The sequence below is a fragment of the Symphalangus syndactylus genome, chromosome 6 (genome assembly GCF_028878055.3).
Source record: "Symphalangus syndactylus isolate Jambi chromosome 6, NHGRI_mSymSyn1-v2.1_pri, whole genome shotgun sequence".
In the NCBI taxonomy this organism is placed as follows: domain Eukaryota; kingdom Metazoa; phylum Chordata; class Mammalia; order Primates; family Hylobatidae; genus Symphalangus; species Symphalangus syndactylus.
The window spans coordinates 93,602,407-93,614,845 of NC_072428.2; the positions used below are offsets into that span (position 1 = coordinate 93,602,407).

The window sequence follows — 12,439 nt, forward strand, 5'->3', positions numbered from 1 at the left end:
TTCTGTCAATGATGGACTGCATTTATGACAATTGTCTCATAAGATTATAATGGAGCTGAAAAGAAATTCCTATTGCTAATTGACGTCTTGATGATTCTGACCTTGTGTATGCCAAGGCTAATAATGTGTGTTTTTGTGTCTAAGTTTTTAAGAAAGAAGTTTTAAAAGTTAAAGTTCTCAAAATATTAAAAGCTTATAAAGATAGAAAGAAAACATTTTTGTACAGCTGTACAATGTGCTTGTGTTTTAAGCTAAGTGTTATCACAAGAGTCCAAAAGCTTAAAAAAAGTTTATAAAATGGAAAAGTTATAGTAAGGTGAATTTATTATTGAAGAAAGAAAAATATTCTTTTTTAAAATTTAGTGGTGCCTAAGTGCATAGCGTTTATGAAGTCTATAGAAGTGTACAGTAATATTCTAGGCCTTCACATTCACTCACCACTCACTCACCCACTCACCCAGAGCAACTTCCAGTCCTGTAAGCTCTGTTTATGGGAAGTGCCCTATACAAGTGTACCATTTTTAAATCTTTTATACCATATTTTTATTGTACCTTTCCTATGTTTAGATATGTTTAGATATACAAATACTTGGAATTATGTTACAATTGCTTACAGTATTTAGTATAACAATATGCTGTATAGCTTTGTAGCTGAGGAGCAATAGGCTATATCATACAGCATAGGTGTGTAATGGGCTAAACCATGAAGGTTTATGTGAGTTCACTCTATGATGTTCACACAACAATGGAATTGCCTGTCAATGCATTTCTTAGATGTACCACCATCGTTAAGTGATGCATGACTTTAACGCATTTGGATCCTGGCATCAACTTATTCATTTAGTACCAGAGTGCTTAAAACACAGTAGATATTCAATAACTGTTTGACGAATTTTAAAAAAATGAATAAATAAGCTACAAGTAAGCACTGTTTAAAGCTTTAGCAGTCATAAGAAACTATTTTAGGCTAAATACTAAAATGTTTTGGCTTCCTGAATTTTCCCTTGCCACTTGGTTGTACATGTCTGGATTAGGTTTGAACCAGGAAAACAGAAACCACCATAAACACTTAACACAGAAAGAAATTAGTGCAAGGAAATGGATGTATAGCAAGTGGCAGAGCAGAGAAGCCAGTAGAAGCAGTGAGGAAACCAGAGTTTAGCAAAGTCAGGAAGCCACTTACTGTGAGTCTGAGACTGGAGGGACACAGGGAGGAAGTGTTGTTGCTGGTGCCCAGGGACCAGGGTCACCTGGAGGGCCACCCAGGGGAGCTAGAGCCACAGAAGTTGGCCAAGATGCACTTGAGGCAGAAAGAAGGGGGAGGAACATCCTGATTTATCTCTTATTTCTCCCCTCCATTCTCTTGCCAGTGTCTGACAGATGTAGGAGGCTGGGAAATGCAGCCTGCCATTGAGAACAGAGCACAGGAATGGAAAGGCAAGGATGTCGGGGGAGCAGTCACAGGAGGTACAGCCTCTAACCAGTCACCATAGTACCCGTTAGTTCCTAGAAATATCCTCCAATGATCCAAATGCCTACACCACAAAAGTGGAAGCCTGCTGTAAGTCAGTACAACTCTTGAATGTGATCTGAAATGCTGGGGAGGGGCAGACAGACGCAAAACAATATGAGCATTCCAAAGGAACCAACCTTTGGTTCATATTGTGGTATTGAGAAAAAAAAAACTAAGGGTACTCTCCAATATGTGGTAATTTCACATACTGCTTTGTGTGAATAAGTATCAGTCTGGTTTATAGTCAGAGACTTATTTTTACAACAGTTTAAAAATGGAATCTGGTGGGCAGCCTTTATGTTGGCAAAGAACAGAAAAGTTCAGCCTCGTAAAACTTTTGGTGCTCTCTAGCCACCTTTAAAACTTGCAACCCAAAGCACCTTGCACTTTTTTTTTCTTCCTGGCACTTCCATGCATAATTATCATGAAAGAATAATAGAATCCCCAGGCTGAATCACAATTATTTTCAAATTAAGTGACAGGCACCCAAAGTTCTGACATGTAGCCAAATGACAATTCTCACATGGTGGAGAGTGGAAGGTAGACAGTGATCCGCTTCCAATTCTGGAATCTTTCCGAGGTGTAAATTGAACTTTCCGTGTAGTGCAGACAGCCAATGGTTGGAGGAACACACTCTTCAGTGACAAGATGCCAGTCCTTGCCATTGTTCAGAGAATACTGGAGCTGTACACTGTGGGAGTTGCTAAAGGGCTTGCTACAGCCCATGCTCATTTCAAACTGCAAAAAGGTAGATGCTGACACATGAAAATCCCAGGTCTCAGCATAACGAGGTTTTCCTGAAAAAAAAAAAAAAAAAAAAAAAAAAGTGTAATGGTAGCATGTATGTGTGCCATTTTCTTATCTGGTGTTTATGTTTATAATAAACATCTCCAACAGCAAACAAAAATCATGGCCTATCTTTAGTGCCCCATATGTGCTTTGACTTTTCTTCTTATATTTTCTGTTTTTATTTGGTTACCATAGATTTGGAAATATGGAAGCCTGCTAATTTGAAAAGCATTACCACCTTGGAAAGGGCTAACATAGTATCTTTAAAATACTGATACATTACAGTTGTACATATTTTGGGGGTTACATGTGATATTTTGATACATTTATACAATATGTAATGATCAAATCAGGGTAATTGGGATATCTATCACTTCAAACATCTATCTTTTTTTAAACACAGAGTCTTTAGTCTACAAGTTATGAAACATAGGAATGTCTGCTCATAGATTTTTTTTGCTCTTCTTTTAAGAAACCTTACTCATATCATTCATGTTCTGTGAAAGACAGTTCCAACAAAAACTGTCACTAGGATCACCAACTTGTCTTAGGACAATAAAACTTCTTTTTTTTTCCCTGAGAGCCACCCTCAGCATGGGTAGTTAGGCACATAGTTTTGCATTAGAAAGTTTCCTCCTGAGTTTTAGTTAATTTAGTCCTCTAGTTAATCAGATATTTTCCCTTTATCTGGTGATAATATATACCTATGTTTTCAGTGAATATCAGAGCAGTATCCATAGAGAGACAGTCAATATCAACTTGACCTCCTTGGATTCGATACCAGTTGGCTTGCAAATCTATAGAGCCATCAAATTTATCTTGAAATCCAGTTTGAGAGCTGTCATTCATTCCTATAAGAACATCATCCAAAGCCCATTGGGCTGAATGCTTCCCTGCAATCAGATGAATAAAGGCGGTTAGAGAAGGTTTGTTACATAGCAATATGAATATCTTTATGACTGTGATTTTAAATCAAATTGTCTAGAAATTGACAGCAAATTAAGAAACATACTGTGCAAGGTGGGTATGGATACTGCATGACCTAAAAGCTACCAGAAAGCTGGAGTGAGCAGTAAGTTACCATGTTGCGGTTGCCACCATCGAAATGCCGTTGCAGGTGTCTTCGCCTCCTGTGGCAGGTCAATGGAAATGATCTGTGGTTCCAGGAAGGACATGAAGTCCAACTCTCGAAGCAAATGCCAGAGTATCCCATTGTCATTTGAATACTGAACAATAAGTCCTGAGTTAAAAGACATAAATCCAGTTACTTGGACACTTTCCTAGAGGGGAAGGAACAGTATTTCTTAAATGGTGAGACTGCAGCAACCTCAAATTGTGTCTCCTAGAATGAGGGCACATTTGTATAACTTCCAAGAAATGAATTAGTGGACCCGAAGGCTCGTCAATTTTTTGACAGTTTCTAATGCACTGACTCCCAGGAAATGAAGGAAAAAATACATAATCTCTTATAAGACTACTCAGCTTTGTATGAGTGATGAGTAAGTTGGTAAGGGGAACATAAAAACCTGCGTCAGATCATGTATTTGAATTTTAGATTCTGTTCTGAACATTACAAAGTCTCATATCATTATTATATATTCAGAAGAAATATCTCAATCTCCCTGGCAAAAAATCAAGTAGCTCTTTGCTGCTGACGCACTAGGCAGTAAGCACTGCCTGGTCTGAAATTCTATTAAGCAGAAAGATCCTTTTACTCGCACTTCACACTTTGTCAGATCTCAGTCAGTGAAGCCTAAGTGAAACCAAATTATTAAGTGGCAAAGCAGAAAGGCTCACACTTCTCCAACGTTAGTCTGACTTTTTTTCTCTGTGTCACCTTTTCCCCTTTGCTTGTCCCATTCATCCACGCCCCTCCACTGTCACTAGGGTGACATGATCCAGGGAACTGCACATTAAAGTGTAAGGGACCTCATGTCCCTTCTAAAAGAGGGTGCAGAGAAAGCGCAATGTTGAATGAAAGGAAAAAGTTGCTAAGGATGAAACTGTGGGAATCAATTATGTACGTGTGTGTGTATAACTAGGTATAAATCAGTGCCTGTGTTAAGAATAAGACTGTGCCAGCCTTTATACCCGCTTCTTTGGTGGTGGGGGGTAGAGTGGTAGAGGGTATTGATCTAATTGCCTATTCCATAATTTTCCTAAGACTGGCGCTGCATATTCATAATTACGACTAGGGATACTGAACTACTTTTTGAGTATTCATAGATATTATGCTTAGTAAAGTTGTTATTTTTACTTTATTATATATATAATAGATATATATATTTTTAATTGAGACAGGGTCTCACTCTGTCACCATGCTGGAGTGCAGTGGCACGATTACAGCTCACTGCAACCTTTGCCTCCCCGGGCTCAAGTGATCCTCCAACCTTTGCCCCCCAAGTAGCTGGGACTATGGGTGTGTGCCACCTCGCTTGGCTAATTTTTGTACTTTTTGTAAAGACGGGGTTTCGCCATGTTGCTCAGGCTGGTCTCAAACTCCTGGGCTCAAGCGATCTGCCTGCCTCAGCCTCCCAAAGTGCTGAGATTAAAGGCGTGAGCCATTGCACTCAGCAAATTCTAACTCTTTTGGAAAATTATAAATTGTTTTGCTATACACAACCTTTCTGTTTCCCTATTCTTGACTAACTAGAACTTCTCAACCCTTTATCACATTGGATAATTATTTTAGTTTCAAAAACATTATAATAAAGTGTAATGCTAAAAGAAGGCTGTTTGTGGCTAATTGCACATGGAATTATTATTATTATTATTATTATTATTATTATTATTGGGACAGAGTCTTGCTCTGTTGCCCAGGCTGGAGTGCAGTGGTGGAATCTTGGCTCACTGCAAGCTCCGCCTCCCGGGCTCACGCCATTCTCCTGCCTCAGCCTCTCCGAGTAGCTGGGACTACAGGCGCCCGCCACCACGCCTGGCTAATTTTTTGTATTTTTAGTAGAGACGGGGTTTCACCGTGGTCTCGATCTCCTGACCTCGTGATCCGCCCGCCTCAGCCTCCCAAAGTGCTGGGATTACAAGCGTGAGCCACCGTGCCCGGCCTGCACATGGAATTATTGTCACTACATCTGACAAAGGATGATGCCAGGAACAAAAATGACAAATATGCTAAAATTAGAAATCTCAAGAGAATCAAATCTACTGTATTTAAAATAAAAGAACTAATCAGACTGAATGAGAGGATGAAAATATGTTCAAATAACAGAACTCTTTGGTGGAGATAGCATGCTATATACAGGTGTGGGGATGAGGGTTACAGCTTCTGTTGAATAAGATGAGACCCATGTGTTGGGAAACGGACAGTCACACCAAAGTTCATGAAGAAAATGGAAGCAAGGCTGTTTCTTGTCTGTATTCTAGTCAAGGTGAGGAATGTGTGGCATAAGCTCTAGTCTCCAAACTCTGATGTTGCTTAAGACATGTCCTATGGGCTTTTTAGTGTGATATTGGATGTCTGAGGGTGCAGACACTTCAAAATTCAGGTTTTCTTGTGGCTACTAATTTGTATTAATATGGTTTACATTTAATAAGATGAGAGAGAGACTGAGATTGAGATAACTCAGTTATTTTGAGGTGACCTAATCAGAAGGTAGATAATACTAGAAATGAAGCATCATGAGATAAACTGTCACTGGCTGGTCCTTTCTAGTGCCTTTGACTCAAAGTATGGTCTGAGACCAGCACCTGCATCACCTTGGAACAGGTTTTATAACCTGTGATGGTTTAAAAAATATGTCCACACATTCTTTGACACTCCTCCCTTCAAAAAGTGGAGCTTAATTCTCCTCCCTCTGAGTGTGGATAGTTTTAGTAACTTGCTTCTAATGAATAGAATATGGTGGAAGTAATGGTGTGTAACTTTGGAAACAGTCATAAAAGACATTGCGTTTATTCCTTGCTCCCTCTCAGATCTCTTGCTCTGGGGAAAGCCAGCCTACATTTAGTAAGGACATTTAAGCAGCCTATGGACAGGTCTACAGAGTGAGAAACTGAAACCTCTTGCCAACAGCAGAGAAGAACTAAAGGCTTTTGCCAACAGCCATGTAAGTGAGCCATCTTGGAAGCAGATCACCTAGCCCTGGTTAAGTCTTCCAGTGACTGCACCCCTCCTGGCTTTTGTCTTGACTGCAACCTCACCAGAGACCCTGGGCCAGAACCATTTAGCTAAGCTGCTCCAAAATTCCTGACTCACAGAAACTGTAAGATAACAAATATTTGATGTCTTAAGCTACTTAGTTGTGGAATAATTTGTTATGTAGCATACCACTCCAATCCTACTAAATCTAAATTTGCATTTTAATAAGCCTCCCAAATGATTCAGGTGAATATTAAATTATAAGAAACATAGCTCAGGAGGTACATACTTCATGTGGTTTCTGTCTTCCTCCTCACTAGCTTTTTAAGGAGTGTCAAATATACCTTCAGGCAGTAACAAGGTCTGCAGAGATGAAGGTCCCAATTCCAAAGGACAAAGAAGGAGAGCCTCTCAGATAAGAATGAGAGGGTCGAGGAATGCAAGAAAGGGAAACAGCAATAGACATATCTCATATCACTTGCTGAGCCTCATTAGCCATGTCATCTAACACACTGTACATCTGAATAAACCAGGCCCTTTAACTCATCTACCAAGGTTTAAGGCATGTGAAACACTTCTCTCTTTAAACAGCAGCTCCATCTGCGTTATGCCCAGTCTTACTGAAAACAGCATAATTTTGATTTTAATTCCAAATATGTAAATTGATGCTTCAGCTTGAGTAAGTAAAGAATCTCTACTTTCATCACTGGAAGAGATTTGTTCAAGGATTTAAGCAGATTTACATTTTAACAACCAGTTTTCAATAAAAGGCTAAGAAATGCCTGTGGGATGTGAATTACACGGCCGGCACTGAGTTTATGAAAGTGGCTCAAGACTAGTTGAGAAAAAGTTGCTTGTTACTAAAAGGACCCTCAGGGAAATCTGCATCGCAGGGCAGAAAATAGCACTTGTAAACAGAAGTTCAATAGAGAGCAAAGACTCCTGTCTATTATATGATAAGCAGATGCTTTCTATTCTACCTTGCTCAGGATTTATTTTTTTAGGTCATACACAAATAAGGGTATGGATTTGTAATTTTCAGAAGGGTTATGCACAAAAATGTCCTTTAAATTTCAATGTATCAAATGTCACTTCATTGGTTAGTCCCTACCCAGACTATTTTTGAATCTAAATCAGCACCTCCCACTGCATAAATTTACTTTCCACCTCATCAGCCTATTTGTTTCCATCTAGCCCTTACAATCTAACATTTTCTTGCTTATTTCTTTTCTTGGTTGCTTACTATCTGAGTCTTCTCACTAGAATGTAAGTTCCCCTGAGGGCAGGGATTTACCCTTAGGGGGTCATTAGTGCCCCACTGGTTCTTCACTCTCTAGCGCATGGTAGGTTTACACTTCTTTTCCCTTCACCACACTTTCTCTTTCCCTCTGTCACATGGCTGGCAACATCCAGAATCTACGCGGCAGCCACCTTATTATTCTGAGTGCTGGAATGAGGACCTCAGATGACCCGTGAAGAAAATGTAGCACAGGGGAGAAATCATTTTATTTTAGCCCACTGATATTTAGAGGTTTATTTATTATTGCAGCATAACCTACCTCATGATGAGGGACATATCTGTCTTTTGGTGATATTGTATAAACAAAAGCACCTAGAACAATGTCTGGCTTAGAACAGATTCTTAATAAATATTAATTGAAGAGATTAGGGAATGCAAAAATGGTCTATAAAAGCTTCTATACTGCGTCAGTAAATAGATGACTTGGATAATTACTAAAGTACTGAGATAGTCAGAAAAAGTTATTAAACCTTTCAGTTAGTGATAATATGGCCAAGGAAATGGAGAGCTGATGAACACAGCTGTTGGTAGCTCTACTGACTAATAGGTACTGTTTAAGCCAATGTGTTTTACACAGTCATACTGAGACATTAACAAACTTAGAAGGTGCAAACTCTTTACATGTTGCTGAGACCACGGTTTGGAGGAAGACGCATCTGAGAAACCTATGAATTTTGTGTGAGGAGTCAGTTCACATTCAAGGTCCCCTAAGGAATTATACCATATCTGTAGAGCTCCCAGAGGCCACCTATGCTTCAAGCCTTTTGCATTTCTTTCAGAACTGAATCATTTGAGGCAGAAGATGGTATGAGTGCCTAGGGAGGGTGGAGTTCAGTGCAAGGAGAGAAGCGGTATAGTATGATGGTTATGGCATACATTCTGGAGCCAGTGTGAGTGGTTTGAATCCCTGCTCATCCACTTATTTAGTGCATGATCATGGGCAGGTTACTTGACCTTTCGGTGCCTCAGTTTCTACATCTGCAAAATAGAACTAATTATATTACTTACAGCAAAAGGGTATGCTGGAAATAAAATGAATTAACACCAGTAAAACACGTGGAATAGTGTCTTGCATATAGTAAGTCTCAGTAAAAGATAACATTTATTATTGCCAAGAACTGCTCCTCCTACACAAAGATTCCGGTCTGCCCAGAATATAAGTTTATGGGCCGAAGTAGATTTTGATCTGCATTCAGTAATGCCCTATGCAAACAAGTCTCTAGCTTCCATGCTATATGTAAGAGTCTCTGCTATTGTTTTGGGATTTTTTTTTTGTGCCTCCCTGCGGATAGTATAAAGGAATAGGGTTCCCTAAAACAAATGGCACTTTGATTCTGCCTACACCCAGAGCAGACATGATATATTTCAGGCCTAAAGATCTGTATAAGAAATCTTAGAGATCATGGCTCTGTGCGGCCACCGATTCTACAAAGCAGAAGAGAAGAGAAGGAAAGATTCAGGGTAATGTATCAGTTTTCAAAATTCTGGCCAAACTTTGGGAGGAGAAAGGACTAATCTGCCAATAGTAACTGTAATTTCCATGGAAATATAGCAGCTTACCTTCATTTCTAGTTCTTGGTTTGATGCAGGTAATGCCTGAAGTTTTGCTTCCAATTTGTATATAAAATTGAACAAGTCTGGGGAATAAAAACTTTAGTTTACTTACAAACAAGAGTTCAGAAGAGCTGTAACCATTTGCATTTTGACACATTAGAAAAAAAAACCTCCTGTATTTATTAGGTACTACTTCCAAACTCAAAGGGCATATGAGAAGCAGAAAATACATAAATTATAGTAAGTTAATTCTGTTACCATTTAGAAAAAGTTAATAAATATGACTATTCATTTTTTTTTTTTTTTTTTTGAGACGGAGTCTCGCTCTGTCGCCCAGGCTGGAGTGCAGTGATGCAATCTCGGCTCACTGCAAGCTCCGTCTCCTGGGTTCATGCCATTCTCCTGCCTCAGCCTCCCGAGTAGCTGGGACTACAGGCGCACGCCACCACGCCTGGCTAATTTCTTTTTGTATTTTTAGTAGAGACGGGGCTAACATGGTGAAACCCCGTCTCTACTAAAAATACAGTCTGTTATAATTTAATGGAATTACTAAAATGGAAATTCCTTAAATCTAGTTAACACTATCCTTGGAAACCAAGATGAAGATTTTTTTTTTTATTATACTTTAGTTTCTGGGATACATGTGCAGAACGTGCAGGTTTGTTACATAGGTACACACATGCCATGGTGGTTTGCTGCACCCATCAACCCATCATCTGTGTTAGGCATTTGTTGCCCAGGCTGGAATGCAGTGGCGCAGTCTTGACTCACTTCAACCTCTGCCTCTTGGGCCCAAGCGATCCTCCTGCCTCAGCCTCCTGAGTAGCTGGAACTACAGGCATGCGCTACCATACCTGGCTAATTTTTCTATTTTCAGTAGAGACAGGGTTTTGCCATGTTGGCCAGGAGCTAGTCTTGAATTCCTGACCTCAAGTGATCCACCTGCCTCAGTCTCCCAAAGCGCTGGGATTACAGGTGTGAGCCACCGCATCCAGCCAAGATGAGGAAACATCTAACTTAAGAAGTTGAATACCATATTTGTTTAGAGTCAGATAATTACCTGTCAGTTGCTGATTTAGACTCACTTGGCTAAATTTTTCACAGCGGGCCTTCAGTCAGTACGATGTAAATTATGCCTCAGTCCATAGCTACTGACAGAGAGTACCTGCTTGACAGGCACAGCTCTGAGAGAACAATGCAGATGGAAAGGGAAGGAAATTGAAGGCAGAAAAAATATGACACAGGACCCCAGATTTTGTGAGGAGGTCTAAAAATTTTACACATTTTCTCTATTTCCTTTCTTCCACTTCTCAAATAATTTAATTGCTCTTTTAAAAAGCAGTTTTGTTTTAGGTGTGCTATTATTTCATTTGATCTTAAAAACCAAACAGTTCTTTAATTTACCAATAGGTGTCAGTGTAGGCATTTAAAATTTCTGGGGACTATTTTTTCAATAAGTGAATACAAATCAACTTAGATAAATGAGGATGCATCAATTTCGGACATAGAATGTAAGGTTGGAAAAATCTTTGTTTCACACAGCACATGTTAAGAATAATACCAAATGGTTTTCATAATAATATCAAACTTTAGAAAATCAAGCTGGCATACCCTAGACGCACAGGCCTTGGTGATGACCACACATGGATTCATGAATTGCGGCATGGTCTTTGTAGAAACCACCTATTTTATTCCAAAGCTAAAGTTATCTTCATTTTTACATATCATAATCTATATACAGAGATATTATTGTATATATTCTCAATAACAGAACAGAATGTTTTAGGTTAGACTACATCGTGTGGTAAATAATATGTTTGTGAAAAAGTGTACCAGTTAACACTTTTTACCTGATATTCCTGGTGTCCAGAGGGACCGTCCTGGCTTCCCTTTTCCCAGGGCCATTGAAGTAGAGAGATTTGCCATCGTTAAGTGTTCCACAGCCAGTTCCAACCTGGGCGCCTGTTATCTTGTACCACAGAGGGCTGAGCTTCCCCTCAAACCTATCAAACATCTCATTGTGATTGGGGACATTTGACACACAGGTTCCTTGTGCAGCTTCAGAAAAAGAAATAGAGAGATGCTTTGTTGGAATCATTAAACACGAGAAGGTCTATTCAACACACGGGCAAAGGAAGAATGTCCATATGGATTAACATTAGGGAGAGAGGCCACATGAAAATTTGTATCTCACAACTGTCGGTCTGAAAGATAGCCATCACTATCATCATCAAAAACACCATTCTGCCTCTGTAAGTTTTTATTTATTTGATAGAGACAGACATTGGGAACCATACCTTTTCATAGTTCCTGCTGCTCAGGATTTGTGTAAACTGAGAAACAGATTTCATCCACAATAAAATTTGCTCATTTGTTATCCTTCTATTCTAGGATCAATAGCGGCAGTCAGTCTCAAATTAAAAAAAAATCCTTGAAACTGTGAGTGACAGCACTCTCCATAGAAGGCCTGCAACAACATATGTTTGTCTTTGGTCACGCGCCAGATGAAGGCTGGGATACTGAAAAGCTGGGAAGAAGCCTTTTGAAGTTGTCTCCAGGAAAAATTAAAAAAAAAAAGATTTTGAAGCTTATAATATTTTCTCCAATTTTACTCTTCAATCTCAGCTCTTTTCATTTTTGCTTGCAGAAACATCCAAAGGTCACTGTGCTCAGAGATACTTTTTTGTAAAGTACTCTTTTGGCAGATTTGGGTTTATCATAAGATGCATTTTTATTTGAAATGTATAAAATCACGTTTCCTATAGTGCTGTAGAGGGCTCACAGAGGCCATGCAGCCATGCAGCATGTGGTTAAGAGCTTGGGTTTGGGTTTTGGAGAATGACTGCCAGGGTTTGATACTCAGCTCCAGCAACTCCCAGCTGAATGATCTCGGGAGAGTTATAAATCTCTCTGTGCCTCAGTTTCCTTAAACATAAATAGGTTTACAGTACTATGACAGAGTTATTGTTAGAATTAAAGGGGATGAAATAAAAAGAACCTCAACGTCTGGCATGAAGTGGAACCTCAAGCAATATTATTATTGCTATGAATAATAAACAAATCCTCTTTAGGAAATGAAATTTGTATTAGCATGTTTCCTTTTTGGGGCAGCTCAAAACTACAAAATATCCTAGCACCTCATGTGCCTGGGTTGTGAATTCCTACAATTCCTAGACTTAAAGAAGAA

General features: G+C 39.3%; 1 protein-coding gene across 2 annotated transcripts in view; it reads right to left on the minus strand.

Moving 5' to 3' along the window:
- Positions 1 to 12,439, minus strand: part of RELN (reelin) — a 533,709-nt gene that overhangs the window by 93,426 nt on the left and 427,844 nt on the right. For both annotated transcript variants that reach the window (XM_055283529.2, XM_055283528.2), the window contains exons 30-34: positions 11,103 to 11,310; positions 9,259 to 9,335; positions 3,384 to 3,542; positions 3,007 to 3,195; positions 2,037 to 2,310 (exon numbers count right to left, since the gene is read on the minus strand). In XM_055283529.2, coding sequence (XP_055139504.1) covers positions 2,037 to 2,310; positions 3,007 to 3,195; positions 3,384 to 3,542; positions 9,259 to 9,335; positions 11,103 to 11,310 — 907 coding nt within the window. The remainder of the gene's footprint in view (positions 1 to 2,036; positions 2,311 to 3,006; positions 3,196 to 3,383; positions 3,543 to 9,258; positions 9,336 to 11,102; positions 11,311 to 12,439) is intronic.